The sequence below is a fragment of the Papio anubis genome, chromosome 6, assembly GCF_008728515.1.
Source record: "Papio anubis isolate 15944 chromosome 6, Panubis1.0, whole genome shotgun sequence".
NCBI classification, from domain to species: domain Eukaryota; kingdom Metazoa; phylum Chordata; class Mammalia; order Primates; family Cercopithecidae; genus Papio; species Papio anubis.
The window spans coordinates 117,733,189-117,754,640 of NC_044981.1; the positions used below are offsets into that span (position 1 = coordinate 117,733,189).

General features: G+C 35.4%; 1 protein-coding gene across 16 annotated transcripts in view; it reads right to left on the reverse strand.

The window, feature by feature from the left end:
- The window catches only part of UTRN (utrophin), a 590,704-nt gene that overhangs the window by 41,395 nt on the left and 527,857 nt on the right, over positions 1-21,452 (reverse strand). For all 16 annotated transcript variants that reach the window (XM_021936868.2, XM_021936864.2, XM_021936872.2 and 13 more), the window contains 3 exons: positions 17,904-18,061; positions 13,956-14,122; positions 8,759-8,870 (listed from right to left, as the gene is read on the reverse strand). In XM_021936868.2, the coding sequence (XP_021792560.2) occupies positions 8,759-8,870; positions 13,956-14,122; positions 17,904-18,061 (437 nt within the window). The remainder of the gene's footprint in view (positions 1-8,758; positions 8,871-13,955; positions 14,123-17,903; positions 18,062-21,452) is intronic.

Below are 21,452 nucleotides of genomic sequence, written 5' to 3' on the forward strand. Positions count from 1 at the left end.
ACAAAAGGAAACTATTTACAATGCTACCAAATAAGCTAAATCCTGTAACACATAACTTCTAATTACCAAACAATTTAAACAAAACAAGATAAAGAACCACAAAAAAAGAAACAAAACAAAACAAAAAATATTTGTTTTAATTCTCCCAACAATTTTTTTGGGGGGCCACTTCTTAACTTGAGATATCAGTATTAACTAATTCCTTAATGCTCTGAACAGTGGATTTAAACTGTTAATTACAAATACGAATAAGTTACATACAGAGGAAACCAAGGACTTACAAAGAGGTAAATCAAGGTTATATATTAAAAAAAACACAGTCATTTGGCACAGAAGCAGAATAATTAAACATTATCATTTGGATCATGCACAAGTGCTAAAATCATTGTTGAACAGCACCCTCATTAGCAAGAGTTACTTCTTAAATATAGAAATCAGTAGTCCCAACTGGTGTACGCATACTGCTAAGCGGTACATTTCATTATCACAAGCCTTATTTTAAAGACATTCTTAACAGGTTTTTTTTTTTTTTAAACTATAAAACAATCTCTCAGTTTTTATTTAAGTTTCAATGATTTCAACAAGTTGAAATTCAGACACATTTGAATTCCATGGATAGGATGCAATCAGTAAGAAAAGCTCAGAGACTTTCAAGTCCTAATGAAAAAATATGAAGCTAAAAAAGTTAGCATTAGCAGAATCACCAAGGAGTCAAGAATCAGTAGTATGATAAGTCATCCAAAGTAAAATGGATTTTGCCCAAACCTCACCTTAAAAGCTAATGACAAATCTAAACGCACTGGACCTACTGGGAAAACAACATAAGGTGAGCAGAAGCTGAAACACCACTTCAGGATGCTGAGGTCAAAGAAACAGCCGTGATGCTGCGTTTTCAGTATATTGGCAAACACCCCACATCACATCTGAAGAGACAAGACTGCCAAAAACCAAACTTCCCTAACTCAAGGTAGAGCTTTCCAAAGAATGAATCAGCATTTTTAAAACATTTGATTTTTATAGTCTTACGAAGTACATTGATGTTGGCAGGGGTGGACAGGATTGGTCAAAACAATTGCTTCTAGATTTTTTTTCTTTGTTCTTTTTGTTTTTTGTTTTTGTCTGTGAGTTTTATTTTTGCCAATGGCATATAGTTCATTTAAAAAAGGCTTAATTTATCTTTTAACTTAAAAAAGAAATTCGATTTTTTTACTACAAAATTGTAATTCTTCTCACTGAAAATATGATTCTCATGGAAAACATGTAATTTTGGCGTATTTCCCTATATGTTAATCAATATTAACAAGAATGCGTTTGAACCTCTTGCTTTAAAAACAACTGTATTTGCTTAAAACCTGCAATATAAATCTCTTTTGAGTGGTATTAATTTAATAAGCTGCTTCTCATCGAGGTATTTTTTTCTTGTCGTCGCCTCTTCTCACTAAACTCATCAAAGTTACCAGTACAAACTAGTCCTATGTAAAGCTCAGCAATTGAATTATGACACTGACAATGAATCTACCCTTGCAATTGAAATGCTGGAAGTAGCTGATGCTGTTGACCTTTCAAACTACAAAATTCTGCAACTATCCCGTCTCTTCTCCCTGAGCAAACATGTCTCTCAAACTACCTTTCATCCTGGCTAACCTTTCCTTGCTTATTTCCTCCTTCTTTCCTTTTACTATTTCCTCCATTACCTTGCTCTATTTCACATTTTCTCTCCATGGATGGGGTTACTGTACCTCACCATATGCACACAGCCTATCTACCTTTCTTTCTCCATTACAATGGATTCTGTGTTCTTTAACACATTCCCTTACATCTTGTTCATAATTACTATTTCAACCTACCTCCTTGAATCAATCCTGATGCTCCCGGGATAATGCCATATCCCATATAATCTTTTTTGTTGGTGGCTGTATAATCTCTCTTTCATAAAAACCAAGAGAAAAGGATGTTTACACTTGGTGAGAGTTCAGGACACACTACCTCCAAGTATGGCACATTAGGAGAACAGCAGATGTAGCAAGATCTCTCTGACCTTCTCCCACGCTTCTTACCTAAAGGGTCATAAGACCCTTAATCAAGAGGTGCCCTCCTTATTCCTGGAGGGAAGAAACATCCTTATCACTGAAGATAGGAGGACACAGAGAAGAATCCGAACAAACAGGCCTTGCTAAGTTCCCCTAGTTCATTAGCATTAGGTCATAACTTCTTATTCAATCATACTTTTACACAACTGTCCACTCTTCATCAAACCTAAGCATAAAAATACACAGGCTTCCATGTTTCTTTGGGTCTTCTCTTCCTGATGAAGGCTTCCATGTAATGTAAAATTTATATTAAATCAATTTGTATGCACTTCTCTTGTTAATCTATCTTTTGTTACAGGAGCCTCAACTATGAAACTAAGATGGGAAGAAAATATTTTTTTTTCTCTCCTAAACACCCTTTCCCCCTAAGCTTCATCAAGTAAAGCCAATGTGCCCTTCCCCTCTCCTTTGATGGTACAATGCCAGACAGGGCTATCACCTGTCTTTCACTTCAATTCTAGAGATGCAGTGATGACTTTCTAAAAGCCGTCTCATTTCTAGAACCTTCTGTGTCCTACTTCAGTCACACATTGGGGTGTGGCCATACCCCAGGCCTCATCATAACTTAAAACAGCTTTTAGTCCAAAATCTCTAACTTGAAAAAATCTCTCACTGACTGGAATCTTCTGACGCTTCTTCTCACTTCTTATATGATAAATAAACCTCTTCTTTCCCCATCATCTTGATCTCTAGCCCTTTATCCCACCACGAGACTTCTTCAGCATGAGGATACCTCAAATCAACCACAGTATCATTAACACCTTTGAATTTTTCACTCCCTTGGCCTTCAAATATACTTTTCATCTTTTAATTCCAAAGCTGCTGAGCAATGATGGAGTCATAAACTACAAATCCTTGCCAATTAACCTCAGCTGCACTCCTGTGGCAAGGTAGCAATCAGTTTACTCATCTCTGTGTGACTCATGATTGACCCTAGTAGCTGTTCTAAACATTTTTCATTCTTCTTAGTATTTAACCCTATCCAGTTCTCTCTCACTGTTGGCAATTGCATGAACTTTTATAAATCATGTGAAATTTAAAGAAGAACTCTCTAATTTAAAGAAGAACTATCTTTGGTTCAGTCATTATGAAAAACAGTCTAAAGGTTCTTTTAAAAATTAAAAATAGAACTATCGCATCATCCAGTAATCCCACTTCTGGATACATATCCAAAGAAAATAAAATCATTATCTCCAAAAGATATTTATACTCCTAAGTGCACTGCAGCATTATTCACAATAGCCAAGATACAGAATCAACCTAAGTATCCTGTAACAGATAAATGGATAAAGAAAATACAGTGAAATATATCCAGTCATAAAAAAAAAAGGGAATCCTGTTATTTGCAATGACTTAGATGAGTCTGGAGGACATTATACTAAGTGAAATAACCCAGATACAGAAAGACAAATACTGCATGATCTCACTTATATGTGGAATCTTAAAAAAAAAAAAAAAGTCAAGCTCATAGTAGCAGAGAGTAGAATGGTGGTTACTAGGGGCTGGGAGGTGGAGGAAAAGAGAAGAGACTGGTCAAAGGGTATAAACTTTCAGTTATATGATAAATAAATTCTGGAGACCTAATGTACAGCATGTGGCTACAGATAATACACTTGAAATTCACTAACAGAGTAGATCTCATCTCAAAAAACAAAACCACACACTATCTTTTATATACCCTAACATATAAAAATGTTTCTCATTTGAATTAAATTTTGGTTACTTACAACAAAGATGATTTTAAAGATCTGAGTAGGGTAATTTTCACCACAAAATTAAATCATCATAAATAAAAAAATTTAAATCTGAACATCTTAATATAAGACATAACTATTTATTTACAAAAAATAATCCCTGAATTCAAAGATGTGGTGCATGGATAATATGAAAAAAAAATTGACTACTGTCTTGATTTTTAATCATTCTAAAAAAAATTACAGTCTTGAATTTCTCCACATAGAGGTATTTTTTCTCCTTCATGAAATTTTCTCTGTATTTCCAACTCCTAGCAAAATGCCTGGTATGTAAAAGGGTATTCAACAAACATAATATTCCAGCTAGGATATATATATATATATAAACTCCTATTTTCCAACTGTGTGTGTGTGTGTGTGTGTGTGTGTGTGTGTGTGTGTTTCCCTAATGGAGTTAAGTCACTAAATCCATGCCATCCACTTTGCACAAACCACTTACCTTCTCTAAGACTTAGTTTTTTCTTCAAAATAAAGATAAGTTAGATGATCTCTTAGAGCTTTAATTCCAGCTTTAATATTCTATAATTAGTATTTATAAATTCAGATATGAGCTCATTTGGCTTTTATGAGGCAAATTTAACTAACACAGGGAGAAAAGTATAAAAGTCATCCCAGTCCTCAAGGAGGTAAAAAGATAATTGAGAAGACAAAAACACCACATAGTTAGAAAATGATACAAGGGAACATAGAATCAAAAGTTAATTGGTAAAGTAGAGGCTATTGGCAGAGGCCTCTGAACTAAGTGCTTTGATGAGGGTAAAACTGGAGGAGCTGGGGGAGATTTCACACACAAAGTGGGAGGTGAGCTGTTTTTGTGAGAAAGTAGGATTTGGACATATGGAGACAGAATGATGACAGGCATTAAATATCATCTGTGTCATGCTGTCTCTTGAAGATCAACTCTTATTAAGCCTAATGAAATAATTCTTAAATGTACAAATTTGGATTATAGAATAGTAGGGGGAAATAAGACAAAAAGTCATTTCCTAGAGAAATAAAAATTCTGCTATATTTCTTCAGATAATTTATATATATATAAATTATCAATATCATAAAACACTTTCATGAGTCATGATATTTCATTTATATACCATTAGTCTTCTTACAGCTAAAGGCAAACATTACCATAAATCATAAGCAGATATATTGGCAAAATATTTAGGGTGCATTGTGGATTTAAAATAAGGTTTCCAAATTGCAGAAAGCTCTTAAAAACAGAAACATTCAGAGTCAGCTGTAAAGGACTTTGAAAAGGAAAGAGATGAAGTCAGTAAGGTGACTGGAGCATCTTCTTAACCAAAAAGGGAGACACATTCTGAGGAATGTAAACATCAAGGTCCATATGGAAAAGTCTGATCCATTTAACACTCAAGTGGTGCTTATTACCACTGTACTGAACAAATCCACACTTGAGTTCATTTTCTAAGGCAGACATGAAATGACTTTAGGAAATGTTGAGTAAAAGATGGATGAACCATAAATAAAGCAGTAGAGCAAATGTAAAGAATGTGGGCGAAAAGAAAGAAATTTCAGAAAGCAGTTAAATCAGGTCATTCATTGCTATTAAATGCAAGCATCTTTTTAAAGATTCAATTAATATATACTTCTAGTTATTTTACAAAAAGTTGTAGGGTCAAATGCAGAAAGTGACTTGTCATACAGATGATTTATAAGTAGGCTGTTGATAAGATCACTACAAAGCCTCAGAAATGGGCAAAGGATATCTTGAAAAATGAAGCTATCCTTGTATAATGCAGGATAAGCTGCAATCTTGGAAATGGTAACAGTGACTTTTGAAAGACTATGCAACAAGAACAGTTTTGGGTAACTTACAGATTTCATTTAAAATTGGTAGTTGGAGAGTGGAATTCAAACGTGTATCAGTGATTCTTAAGCATGGACCCACTGGATGACAACTGATGAAGATATGTGGGTTTCAAATTGTTTGGGTGTTTTGTAAAGCGATTAAGAATTATTATATGTTTAAGACCAAGAAAAAGAGTAATTTTATATATCTTTACTATAACAACATATATTTACTTGATGATATTTTGATACTAGCATTTTATAATCAGCTTTCTAAATTTCTATAATAGCTACTCATGTAAATATTACTATGATATTTTTCCCCAATCCAAATTCCTTACAATGATCCCCGGGGTTCTATACAATCTGATAGTTGCCTTTCTTTTTAATTCCATCTCCTACTATTGTTTCTCTTTCGTCAAATTTGTCCCGGTTTCTTTCTGTTCCCTGGTTATACCCACCTCTTTCCCAGTCTCAGGGTGGGCTTCAAATATATTGGACCTATGCAGTTGCACACGGCCCTACAATCAGAAGGGCCTTGAACTTGATTTACTGCTCTGATGTTGCCACTTTGAAAGTCTTAATAATTGTTAAACAAGGGGCCCCCCCCCAGTTTCATTATGCACTGGGCACTTCCAGTTGTGTAGCCAGTGCTCCTTTCCACGTGCCCCTTGGGGAACAGGCTCCACTTTCTGTAGCCCAATCACGCTAACCTTTTTCCCATCTCACACCACTGTATGTTCTGTTTCTTCTTTCTGAAATATGCTTCTACTAGTTCTTTACAGGCCTGAATTTCCCTCAAACTTTGATCTCAACTCAAATGTCAGCTCAGACAAACCTTACTGATTTCTTTATCTAAAGTGTTCCTTCTAATCATTCTATCTCATTATATACTCATTTCCTTAAAGGCACTTACTGCAATCTATAATAACCTCATTTATTTGTTTCCTTGTTCATTCTCACACATTCTTCCTCCTAAAGGGAGAGTAGCAGGAAAGTCCACAATCTTGTCTTTCTGGGTATACTATGATACATTATCAGAGCTGAAACGACTGACAAGGATTCTCTCCTTGACCAAATTTGTGTTGGCCTCCAGTAAGCTCTGTTCTTTACTGAAGCCTTGACCTATAAAAACTGCAAATTTTCAGCACAAATCATTTTGTCCATCCCCTTCCACCCACTTCTCCATTAAAAAACTTGAACAAACATGAACATAATTCCTAACAGTTCAAGGCCACATCCCTAGATTACCCTAAAAAAGGGGATCATTAAGGCATCTGCCCTCTTAAAGCGTCGGCCTGAAAAACAAACTCTAAGCTGCCAAAAGAATTTACTGTTCGCTCTAGCCAACACCTGAAGACAGGTCCCTGCTCACTCTTTCTTAGGACATTTACTAAAAAGGGCTTACAATGGGGAATCCTTCCTCTGTCCCTTTGAGATGTGTATGTATCTCCAACAACTCAGGGGTGTCTTTCTCAAGGACCCGAAAGTCATTTCTCTGAAGTGTAATCATCAGGAAGGATAGGGCCCCTGTCTCCCAGTCTTTCTGGAATGGTAGAATCCTAACTCTTGACAATTGCCAGCTCACAGACACAGCTGGTCTGATAGAACTGATGCTGACCAATGCTGGGTCAGTTTTTACCTTCTTGCCTCTGCTCAAGTCCGTCTTTTGTTTCCCCAGTCTATTCCCTCCTGAAAACACCCAGTCACCTCTGTACAAATAGAAGTATATGTGCATAATCTGTGTATTATTGATTAAAATCTGTCCTTACCATTTTAACTAGTGTCTGGTTTTGTTTATCTTTGACAAGAGGGCCTGACACCTACAAAATGTTCAATATTAATTTGTTGGGTGAATAAATAAGTTAATAATAGTAATAAATGTTGTCTCACAAATTTTCTTAGGGAGATTTCTTTTTCCTGGTTAAAGCTATTACATGGTATGGGCACTTCCTCCATTATATTTCAGCAATATTTTCTAGAGATTTCTTCTCCATACATAGGGCACTTATTTATTTGAGATAAGATACCTATGAGTGTGAGATTTATATGTATATCTTTTATAAGTATTGCAGCCCTGCTGTCAATTTATGATCCAAACAAGTAACTCAATTCCCTAAACCAAAGAAAATAGACAGCTTGATGAATACATTTGGGCACTATTTGGAAGGAAGTAAAAGAATAGCTATTAATAGAACATGAGGATAACTTCAAGAAAAAATAGTTGTAAATCAAAGGAAAAACAAGAACTTATATCCAATGCTGGTGGGGCTATAGTAAAATTGAAACTTTAACAAAGTGTGATAATAATGTAAAGTGGGATAAACCTCTTTTGAAAAAAAACCTTGACATCAAGTATTTGACCATAAAAAATACTCATATTCATTGACTCAAATAACCTACTTATAGTGCTTTATTCTATTGCAATGTAATTTATATAATATCTGGAATGAGCTACCTTCACAAAGATACTTGTAAAAGTGTTATTTATAACATCACAAAATTGAAAATAAACGAAATATCCAAATTTAAGGGAATGGTTAGGTAAAATGTAGTAATTCACTCAATTAAAAATTTTGTGACTAAAAAAAAATTATACTGTGTGACAAAATGGAATGTCGAGTAAAAAATATCAGGAACAAAATATATAAATATAAATATAAATATGAATAGAATCTTAAAACCAGAGACATGGAAAAATTAGAGGGTAGTTTATATAGGAGCTATAATTAGGAATTATATTTTTAATATCTCCATTTTCTGTATTTTTGCTAATATGAATATAGTATTTAACTATGAAAGCATAAATATGTCTAAAAGAAACATGATTTTTCATTACATAGTATCATTTTCAATGCAGGTCAGTATCAGCTCTTAAAAGAATTTGCTACCAAAAAAGTTTAAAATCAAAACATAGATGTTAAAAAAAGTTAGTATTTTTTTCTGCACTAATTAATTCAACATAAACGAGTTTACTTAAAACAAAAAATATAATCTTCAAAGTGATATTTTTTCAAAAAAGATTAAGTCTAAATAAACAATAACATTTTAGATATTAGTTAATTCAATGGCAATGTATCAAAAACAAAACAGTGGGTTAGTACTCACAGGTATACAATATTCCACCATTGGGTAATGTAATTTGTGACCTTTTGCTGTTCGACCCGAAAAGAAACAACTCTGGCAGACATCGTAGTTAAAATGCTTAAGGCTTCTATACCTAGAGGAAAGAAAAGAAAATTTATTGGCTTGCATTACTATTATTTAGTCCAAATTTGTGGTAAGAAACTTCATTCATCCAAATTACCAAAAAATAAAAAATAAAAAAAAAAAATCAAATTTTGGAGTTCAAGTCTCAAGGGAGACAAATACGCATGTCAGAAGATTTCTTTTAATGTTTGAATATGAATGGAAAATGATGGACAAGAAAATAATTATATCTATTAAGTTGAAACATCAAATTTTAAAATATCAATTACACCATCAATAAGAAATGAATTTTAAAATTCCTTCACAAAGATACAGTTTTTAACAATGAGCACTTTTATATTTGGTTTAAATTAGTCACTAGAAAAAAAAAGAAATCAAGAAATACTGTGTAACAAAGGAAAAACAAAATAGAGCCTTTATCACAATGCATCCTTGAATGGAAATGGTGTTTTAAAATCTCTGGCATAAGAATGACACTGCACATTGACTTCTACTTGTAGAATCTTACTTACAAAAGCAAAACCTTAGATGACCAGTTTCTATCAGTCTGAGTGGAAAACATCTTCTCCCAAATATATTCTGTCAGCATTGCTGGTAGAACTAAGAACATAAATTATACCCACATCTACAGAAAAAAATTAAATGATACAACCAACAGAATGAAAATGGAAGCAAAATTTAAAGGTTGTGTGGCTATAAACTATTAAGTGCTGAGTAGCTTCTAGAATGACCTGAAAAATCACTTGCAAATCAATCTTAAGGAAATCATTCTGCGTATACTACAGCCAGTTTACTTTTGCCAAGGAAGCTACTGGTTTGAATCTATCACATACACTAACAACATCTCTTGGTCTATCAGCATGGCTTGACAGGTATGATTGACATCTTCTTTCTAAATGGAATTTTATCTTCTGCTGAATACTCCCTTGGCAGATAGCCATTCTTCCTTTTTCATTGGTAACATATCCTTGTGCTGTTAGCACATTTTAGCAATGAGCCTTGAGAAAATTGCTGTTTCTTAGCCTCTCTTGCTGATGGTGGTGACCAGTGCAATAGAAACCAAAGTTATTAGGTGAGGATTCTAATTGGAATTTCAAGAGACTGACTCAGTTGGGAAGAGGCATGCTCCCTCTTCCTCCCCAATGGAAAAATGAATCTGACATCCCGAAGAGTCACTTTGTTAGCATGAAGTGACTTTGAAGATGGAAGCCACATGTTAGGAATGACAGTGCATGAAAACAGAGCTAAGGGCCCAGGTGGGCACAAAAAACAGTCTTGGATTACCTACCTTCACTTTGTTTACAAGAAAGAGAACTAAAGCTCTAATTTATTTATGTGACCACTATTAAGCAACTGTGTATGATTCTAACTGAAAAAATTCCCAGCTTACAAAACACTCTGTAAATCTAAGATTTCATTAACATTTAATTTGGAGGTAATTAGTGAAAACCTCTAGCAGTATTTATAAAAGTTCAGGGAAAATGAATATTTTAAATATATATAAATGTATGGTAGAAGCTTGATAGAGAGACAGTCTGAATGAAGTTAAGATTATATAAGATTATTCTATAATAGACATATTTCTCTATCTTTATTTCTCTATTTGCCTTTCCATTCATTCTCTGAAGACACAGAGAAAGATGCATCTTTTTACAACTAAGCTAATCAGACCTATTCCAATTGGACCCCATTTTACTATTGGAATTGTTCTTTTATTCGTTCCCTTCATGGGTAATCTTTGTGCAATAATTAAGTTACCATTAGCTTGAAGAAACCTTTGCTTGGCCTTGTGCCTAAACCAGGCATCAACTCTGGACATATTTCTCTTTCATTCAAAAATTAAAAATTTTAGATGTACTACATTCTCAATGTAGAAAACAGGAAAAATATACATGCAAGTAAAAGGAAGACAATATATCACTTACCATCTTCCAATTTTCAATATCCTGACATATTTTCTTTAAGTTATAGTTAGATTTTTTAAACAAGTTGTTTGCACATACTAGCCTATGTATTTTCCTGAGCCATCTTTATAATGACATGGATAGAATCCTCTCTAAGATTCCCAATGACTTCTGATTCAAAGAATCTTTCTGATGCACCTAACACCGCTACCATCTTGCTAAAGCCTTCTCTTTTGATTTCCACAACACTATGCTTCTTTACTTCTCTGAAGAATCCTGTTCTCTCCCTTACTATAACTCTCTCTAATCCTGCCTTTTACTGAGTAACAGCATTGTCCAGGTTTTTCCGGCATTTCCACTTAATGGAAATGTTCAACAATACATTCATAGGTTTTCCTACTATCACACTAATGATGTTATTGGTAGTAACAAAAAAAGCCAACATTTACTGAATGTCTACTCTGTGATAGGTACTGCCCTAGACACTTTCATGTATTTACTACTACTATAAGGAAACACTCATAGAATCTGAAGTTAAAGAAACTCAGGTTCAAGAAGGCCAAGTATCTTATTCAAAGTCTCAGTGCCAAACAATAGATCCAGGATTCAAGTCCAAGTAGCCTGACTCCAGAGCTACTTCTCAATACACTATCTCCTGAACATCCTCCCATAACCTTAATCTCTGATCTGCTTGTCAACTTCATATCTCTGTCATAGAGACATCTACAGGTCAATTTGATAGTACTAGCAGAAACTTAAACCCTTGAAATTTAACACATCAGGTTGTTCACTCTTTATAATTGCTCTTACATATTTTTCTTTTGAAATATTTCAAGTTAATTGAAAAGTAGGGAGAATATAATAAACATCCATGTACCCACAACTCAGTTAAATCTTAATATTCTTCATAGTTGCTTCAGGCCTTTTTAATTTAAGAAATGAAACTTTAAAGGTCATTCAAATATTTAATGTTTTTAGAGTATTTTATCCTGTCTTTCACTTTTCACATCCATCAGATGCTGAGAAATATGGTCCCTCATGGCATCTCTAGGTTATACCAATGACCATATATGGCAGATTATACATATACATACATACATACATATATATACATACATACATACATACATATATATATATATATGGCAGTCTCTTCCCAAGTCAATTAATGTGGATGTTTCCCATCTTCACATTACAGTTTATATCCAGAGTAATATTTTTGATCTAATAATTAATGCCTTACTTAAATCAATTGCTCTTTCAATACCATTTCATTACTTCTTAATATTAAATCTCTCCTCTCCTAAAAATCTAATCTGCTTTTTAAAACCATCTTGATTAAGAACACAAACTGGAGAACCAAAGCGATCTGGATTTGAATCCTAACTTTGTCTCTGCACAGTCGGCTGCCTGGCCTTGGCAAGTTGACTAATCTTGGAGTCTTAGTTCCTTTAGGTAGAGGTAATACTCCCAATCTTACAGAGTTTTTATGAAAAGTGACTAAAATAACAAATACAACACCTCTTAGCACATTGTCTGGCATAAAGTAAACAATAAGTAGCAGTGACTATTAGCTTTGATGACTCTCATTTGAATTATCTTCCGAGTAGTAGACTGACCTTGCCACATTCCAGCTATTCCCTCTCCCGTACACCTATGTCTACCAGATACTCCAAATGCAGCCATTCCAAGAACCCTGCTGCATTTAAACTGTGACTTTACCATTTTTCTCTTCCAAGATTTGTGCTTTGAATTCCACTGGGGCATCTATTACCCTGGCTGTCTGCCAGGCTAATGCTCGCTCTACTTCACACTACCTACCTGTCTTTTCATCCTCTTAGAATGCATAGCAGCAAGGCCCTCTGACCTCACAATACTTTAGTCTTCCCAACTACACCATAATGCGTGAGAGAACTTTTGAATTTCCATTTCTTATGTTAGCCATCCACAAAGAATGCAATGATATGCTTCATACAAAGTATTATGATGATAAAGTCAGTCAAATGAAAGCAATTCTGTTTAATTCAAGATACTAATACTGATATTATATATAACAACAACCAATCCCAGTCCTCCTGATTTGACTCTCCCTCAGAGAATCACCATCTTGGCACTTTGTCTTCAGGTACGAATAAAAGATACACATAAGGCCACGCATGGTGGCTCACGCCTGAAATCCCAGCACTTTGGGAGGCCAAGGAGGACAGATCACATGGTTGGGAGTTCAAGACCAGCCTGGCCAACATGGTGGAACCCAGGATCTACTAAAAATACAAAAATTAGCTGGGTGTGGTGGCATGCGCCTGTAGTCCCAGCTACTCGGAAGGCTGAGGCAGGGGAATCGTGTGAACTCGGGAGGCAGAGGTTGAAGTGAGCCAAGATCGTGCCACTGCATACCAGCTTGGATGGCAGAGAAAGACTTGGTCAGAAAAAGAAAAAAACAAAAACAGAGACACATAAAATCTTGAATTTCCCTACTGAGTAGGCTTATGTTGTTTCATAAAAGATTTCCAAATTAAACTGGGGCTATTTTCCAGATTCCCCCCAGAAGAGAAATATAATATATTCAAGAGGTCAAATGCATACCAATGTTAAGAGGAGTGGATCAGGATGTCCAAAAATCTCCACCTTAGGACAAACCATAGACTCTGCACTGTCAGCTTTGGGGTCACAAACTGAAGAGTCTGAAACACTGATTACATTAAAGTATGGCATTCAGCAGTGCTCCTCATGGGAAGAAGTCGGGTTAATGTACTTCATATCAAACTTGGCAGAAGTAACACAAAGTAATTTGGTTACTTCTCAGCTGGTAATTAAACATTGCTTCCTGTTTGCTAAGTTTGACCCCAAAGACCTCAGAATATTCACCAAATTCCATCAGGGTTATCTATTTATAATCAGCCATACAATTTTCATGCATGAATCATTTTTGTGACCTAAGTAAATGGACATTCATAGAAATCTCTGGTTCTGACCAAAGTAGTGTAAATGAAAATAATAATAGCAACAATAATAAAATATGCTTTATGTAGTAGTTATAAGAAGAAATGCTACTTTTTGATAGATGAGACATGCTGAACATACCATTTATTTAGAAGGCAAACCTCCAAATGGGAATGGAGGATAGACGTACCACTGAGATTACGCAAAGGGAACAGAAAATAGCCTCCTCCAGCACTGGCACACCTTACCTGAACCCGACAATTGGACATTCTTTGCAGATGTTGCATTTGGCCTGATGTTTTGCAGTCTCTGCTGCTGCCACTCGATGTAAAACTGGCAGCCAAACCATGGACTGTGGTTCCAAACGCATCCAATCTATAAACTCTTTCACACTTATTTCTGGTTTATTGTTATTCTGGTGAAAAAAGATATATATATTAAAAGTGAAGAAATGTCTTCATTTAAATGGTAGCAAGTGTTGTTGCTTCATAATCTTCTGAAAATTTGTGCAGAAGAGGAAACTATGTAACTCTTTCCATGTCAGTTAAGTCACAATGCTTTAAGGTTCTTCAAGTCAAGAAAATTCTAGAACTTATCAGTAGAAAAAGCAGAAATTGTCACATTGGAAGAAGTAAAAAAATACCAAGACTTCAACATACTCAGCTTTTGAAAGAAACAAAAGCAAAAACCAAAACCACCCAATTCAAAGTAATCTTTTTACATAAATAATTCTATAAAACTCGTTCGGCCAGGCGTGGTGGCTTAAGCCTGTAATCCTAGCACTTTGGGAGGCCAAGGTGGGCAGATTGCCTGAGCTCAGGAGTTTGAGACCAGCCTAGGCAACACGGTGAAACCCCGTCTCTACTAAAACACACACACACAAAATTAGCTGGGCGTGGTGGCATGCACCTGTAGTCCCCGCTACTCGGGAGGCTGAGGCAGGAGAAACTGCTTGAATCTGGGAGGTGGAGGTTGCAGTGAGCCGAGATCATGCCACTGCACTCCAGCCTGGGTGACAGAGCAAGACTCTATCTCAAAAAAAAAAAAAAAACAAAAAAAAATCATCTAAGACAGTAAAAACTTGTGAAAGACTCACTGATAATTTTACAAACTTGAAGGCCAGTATAAATGCTAAATAAAAGCTGTCATTTTTGTGTGTCCTGCTTGCTCCAGTCCCATTATATCATCACATGGGAAGCATATTGCTATGGATGTACTTTGCAGGATTTTCAAATTTATCAGGATAAATTACATAAAACTCCCCAATCCCTCTATAAGTCCCCAAACTAAGCAATTTTCCTATGTGCAAAGCTAAAATTTCTAACAATTTCATCCTCCTGTTGCTGTTGAGGTTATTCTGTGAACCTACATGTATAACTGTAAATCATATTTAGAATTTGCATTTGATATTTTTTGTATTTCTAAAACAAGAAAAAGGGCCATTATAAAATGTAATAACCCATGACATCAATTCTCCTCAAAGATATGATGTGAGCCTTTTTTTCCTCTAGCAATGATAAATCACTGGCTATGCTTTGCCAAAATATCTGTAGACTTGTACTTTATGCATATGTATAACATCAGTAGTAACATTTCTAAAATGTCTTTATATGCAGTAAACATTAAAAAGAAACTAAAGTGCTTTCTCAGTTTAAAATTAGTAACTTAGATCAGTATAAAACTTTGTGTATCTTTCTTTTGTATGCATAGTTTCAAAGAAAAAACTGATACTTTAATAACATCTTTAATGTATATATATATTTAAAATCTTGTCTTAAAAAGAACTCAGGACATTTTAATTCAGTTATTTAACAGACACTTATTAAAGTAGGTATGATGTTCAAAGTGCAGGAAATCTAATAGTCTGAATGTTTTTGTTCCCCCAAAACTCATATGTTAAAAACCTAACCACTTAGGAGGTGGTACAAGGAGGTAGAGCCTTTAGGAAATGATTAGGTCTTGAGGGTGGAGCTCTCTTGAATGGGGTTAGTGCCCTTATACAAGAGGCCCAAGACCTCAGAAATAACACCACATATCTACAACCATCTGATCTTTGACAAACCTGAGAAAAACAATGGGGAAAGAATTCCCTATTTAATAAATGGTGTTGTGAAAACTGGCCAGCCATATGCAGAAAACTGAAACTGGACCTCTTCCTTACACCTTATACAAAAATTAACTCAAGATGGATTAAAGGCTTAAATGTAATACCTAAAACCATAAAAACCCTAGATGAAAATCTAGGCAATACCATTGAGGACATAGTCATGGGCAAAGACTTCATGACTAAAACACCAAAAGCAATGGCAACAAAAGGCACAGCAAAACAAACAAACAAACAAACAAACCAAACTGTCATCAGAGTGAACAGACAACCTACAAAATGGGAGAAAATTTTCAAAATCTATCCATCTGACAAAGAGCTAATATCCAGAATCCACAAAGAACTTCAACAAATTTACAAGAAAAAACAAACAACGCCATCAAAAAAGTGGGTGAAGGATATGAACAGACACTTCTCAAAAGAAGACATTTACGCAACCAACAAACATATGAAAAAAAGCTCATCATCACTGGTCAACTGGCCATCAGAGAAATGCAAATCAAAACCACAATGAGATACCATCTCATGCCAGTTAGAATGGCAATCATTAAAAAGTCGGGAAACAACAGACACTGGATAGGATGTGGAGAAACAGGAACACTTTTACACTGTTGGTGGGAATGTAAATTAGTTCAGCCATTGTGGAAGACAGTGTGGCAATTCCTCAAGGATCTAGAACCAGAAATACCATTTGACCCAGAAATCCCATTACTAGGTATATATCCCACAGGATTATAAATCATTCTACTATAAAGACACATGCACACATATGTTTACTGCAGCACTATCCACAATAGCAAAGAGTTGGAACCAAAAGCCCATCAATGATAGACTGGATAAAGAAAATGTGGCACATATACACCATGGAATACTATGTAGCCATAAAAAAAGGATGAGTTCATGTCCTTTGAAGGGACATGGATGAAGCTGGAAACCATCATTCTCAGCAAACTAACACAAGAACAGAAAACCAACCACCACATGTTCTCACTCATAAGTGGGAGTTGAACAATGAGAACACATGGACACAGGGAGGGGAATATCACACACTGGGGCCTGTCAGGGGTTGGGGGGCTAGGGGACAGCATTAGGGGAAATATCTAATGTAGATTATGGGTTGATGGGTGCAGCAAACAACCACGGCACGTGTATACCTATGCAACAAATCTGCACATGTACGCCAGAACTTAAAGTATAAAACAAACAAACAAAAAAAGAGGCCCAAGACAGATCATTCACTTCTTCCATCATATGAGGAAACAGCAAGAAAGGTTGCAATGAACTAGAAGGTGGGCCCTCAGCAGACACTGAATCTGCTAGCACCTTGATCATGGACAGCCTCCAGAACTGTAGAAAACAAATTTCTGTTGTTTAAAAGCCACCCAGTTTATGGTATTTTGTTAGAGCAGCTTGAACGAACTAAGACAGGATACAACAGTAAAATGATAGCCACAGTCCTTGTCTTCATGGAGCTTAGGTTCCTACGGAAGAAACAAACACTAAGCCATGAATTATATAATTCAGTGTGTAATTATAATTGTACTGAGTATGAGAAGGAAGAGGTGGAAGATATTAAGGTGAATATAATAGGAAAATATAGCATTATCTGAAGAGGTCAGAGAAAGATTTTCAGAGGATGTGAGAGTTAAAGCTAAAATCTAAAGATCAAATAAGGATTAGGTATGAGAAGTGAGTTAGTGGGCAATGGGGAAGGAAGAATGTCTAAACAGCAGACACAGGTCTAAAGGCACTGCTGAGGCAGGAAACAAGGAAATAAAATAGTGCAGCTGGAAAGTGGAGAGCAAGGAGAGGAGTGGTAGGAGAGGAGGCCAGGAAAAGGGCAGAACGAACAGCATTTAATGGCACAGGTTAAACACTGTAGCTTTTATTAAAGAAAAACAGCAAGTCTCTTTGCAAGGGTTGCTATTTTTTGAAGCAAACGAGCCTTAGGAGATAAAATATACCACTTGTTGGATGGTACCCAAAGTCTTTCAGCATTTGGCTCCAGCCCGAGTTCCCTATTCCATGTCTCAGAACATCCTCAAAACCCTTCCCCAACACATCCTGCGTACCAATGATCCTTCGTGCTTACCTGTTGGAAGCAGCTGCGAACACTAGGCTCAATATTACTGCCTCCAAAAGCTGCCACTTCACCTAGCTGCCGGGGTATCTGGATGGCATCATGAAGTAACAGGCCCAGCTGCCTCTGGTCACACATTTCCGTGGGCCCCGCCACTTCCTTAAAGAGATCTGCAAAGAGAGGCAAGAGGTTAACTTCCATCTGCCTCCAGTGTTCTTTTACTTAAAATATATCTTTGGTAATGTGTACTGAAACATGTAGATTAAAAAAATTTCAGAAGGACATGAATCTGATTAGTTGCCTCCTGGATTCCAATGACCTTAATATTCTGATCTTAATATTCTGCATTACATATGATATTAGATTATTTTAAGAAGCATGTAGTTAACCCGTTCCTGCAAGAATGGGTTATATATACATATAAACATAAATCATGCATATATAGTATAAATCAGTAAACACAAATTTCCTTTTTAAAATGATACAATAAGCCCATATGAATTAATTTTATGACCTTCATAAGAAATTCCCTTCTTACTGAGAAAGAATGAGCCAAAATAAAGCTTCCTTCATGACTCATCAAAGGAATAGACATAGTTGGGTGCTGTGGTGCATGCCTGTAATCTCATCTATTGGAGAGACTAGGGCAGGAGGATCACTTGAGCCAGGAGTGAGACCAGTTTGCGCAACATAGCAAGACCCCAACTCAAAAAAAATTAAAAACAAAAAATAAAAGAATAAACGTAACTTAAATAACAAACCTTCAAATTTTAACAGATTTGTTTACCAACTTTTTGTGTTCACTCCTAAATTCAATATTCTACTAAATGTACGCATATTATAACTTATTTTAAAGACTCTTACATTCACATCTATTTTATATAAGAAGCACTAAAAAGTACAAGAAGGTGTGCTTTTTCTCTTTTGGGCCAGTCTCCCATTCCTTATTAGCTATAAACACTGTTTTTGTTTTACTTTATGTAACGAAATACATTTAATCAAATTTTAAAATGTGTGCATATTGTCACAAAGTTTTTAGGTTTTTCCATTCATTAAAATCTGATCTGTTTTATAATTCTCTTAATTCAATAAAATTAAAACTCTTCTATTTTGTCCACTCTTGGTTTACCTTTTATTCACCTTATACAATACTTTGAAGATCAAAATTATTATATAATTTTCAACAATAAAGCTAATATCCTAAGATAAGTTACTTTTGGAAGAGGAAGAAATTTCAAATACAAACAATCCATTTCATTATAGAAATTAATACTTTTTGGAAATAAATTCTAAAAATTCAAAAGCACTTAAAATCTAAATGTTCTTCATGTGAAATTTTCCAAGAATAGAAGAAAGTGGAGTAAATATTAATTGGATTCTAAAAATATTTTCAAACAGTACCTGATATCAGATCACAATGTATCATTTTCTCTCTTTCTTTTTTTTTTTTCTTTTTGAGATGGAGCGTCACTCTTGTTGCCCAGGCTGGAGTGCAACGGCACAATCTCGGATCACTGCAACCTCTGCCTCCCGGGTTCAATCAATTCTCCCGCCTCAGCCTCCCGAGTAGCTAGGATTACAGGCATGTAACACCACGCCTGGCTAGTTTTGTATTTTTACAGAGACAGGGTTTCTGCATGTTGGTCAGACTAGTCTCGAGCTCCCGACCACAGGTGATCTGACCCACATCGGCCTCCCAAAGTGCTGGGGATTACAGGCGTGAGCCACTGTGCCTGGCCCATTCTCTCTTTTTATAAGGAATATAATGCTAGATCTAATGCTGTCAATGGTGAAATTTCAAACTGAACCAAGCTCAGTGATACTGACACAGTAATTATAATGAAGTATGGCTTTAATTATAAGCATACATAGGGAAAGCAAATTCAATGAAGATAAATTTCATTTTTATTATAATTTTTTCACTTAGATTTGGTTAGAGCTCTACTTGTTTCTTTCCATTAAAAAAAATAAGGCTATCATAGACAAAAATATTTATCCAGTAGTCTTAATATGATGTTTATTTTAAACCAGTCCCTGGGAAGAGGTCTGTTAAGTAAATAAAAGTTGATGAATATGTATAATAATCTTTACAAAAAAGTGTACGTTTTCAGCAAGATCAACTATGCCCAACTTTCCTCTTTTGAGGCATAGGGCTATACCACTATGCCACTATTAAGGTAAAACTACTCACAAAACATAAGGACAAACGTGTCCTTAGACATTTTGACATATTTCTATAAATCCTTATAAAAGTTCCTACAAAAGTTCACATTCTCAACATTATAGTCAGATACAAAAAGCAGTGTCAGGGTAAAGGAATGGGTAATAAGAAAGTCATAATCTAAAAACTCAAATTCTAATAAATCAGCACAGAAGAGATGCTAACGATAATTTAAAAGCATGGTTTGAAAATGTGTACTTTTTTTTTTTTTTTAAGGTCTCGCTTTGTCATCCAGGCTGGAAGTGTGGTGGTCTGACTATGGCTCACTGCAGCCTCTGACTCCCAGGGCTCAAGTAATCCTCCCACCTTAGCCTCCCAAGTAGCTAGGACTATAGGCATAAGCCACTGTGCCTGGTCTGTAAATGTGTTTTTGATGAGGCAAGGAAGCTAGCCAGCTATAAGCATAAAGACCAGGGTACTGTTAGAACCTAAACAAGGAATATTCTTAGGAAAGGACCAAGAGAAAAAAGTGTTATGGGGTTAAGACACTGACATTGGGCATTGTATTAATAAAATCAATGTTCAGACAGATACCGATGATCTTGAATGGCGGCCTTGCCGTTGCATTTGAAGAGCAAACTGTCTGGAATATCAATTCTAATAAAGGAAATAATAATGAGGAAGTTTCTGATATCAAGGGGGAAATAAAAACTGGAATCAGAGTGGTGAAGGTCCTCAAAGTAAAAAGCAAAACAAAACCCCAGGACATTCCAAAGTCTGGATATCTCAGTAAAGATTTAGATTAAAGATTAAAACCCAAGAGATTTCTTATTTAATTAGTCCTAAAATGGCATACTTTGTGGATTCAATTAAATATGAGAAATTTCACTGCAGAGGCTTCTCCTTCCCCTGCCAAAATCTGAAAGTTAATGTTGAATTATAGACAATGAAAGCTTTGAGGTTGAATTTGCATATATTTCAGAGTAAGCGCTACACTATAACTGTTACTTTCAGAGAACCCTAATTATTTCAGAAGCACAAGAAACCCCAAATCAGAGATGATAAAAAATCCATTTCTAATTTTGTAACACTGATATTTTCATTAACATTTGTCTTTCCTGATCATTATAAAAATGATAACTTCTTCAGCTTTGGAAATTACATCTTTTCATGATTATGATTCTGAAAACTACTTAAATTCTGGATAAAGTGCCACAAAGCAAAAGCTCTGTGCAAAGCCTCCTTCTGCATGGGTAACTAGGCTCTCACTCCGTCATAGCACCCCATCTTGTAATCTTACAATCAGCTTTTCATTTCATATAAATCTACATCTCTTCACTGACATTCCTGTCAAACTATGTAGGAAAAACAGGCCATTACGGTCTAGACCTGAAATTCAA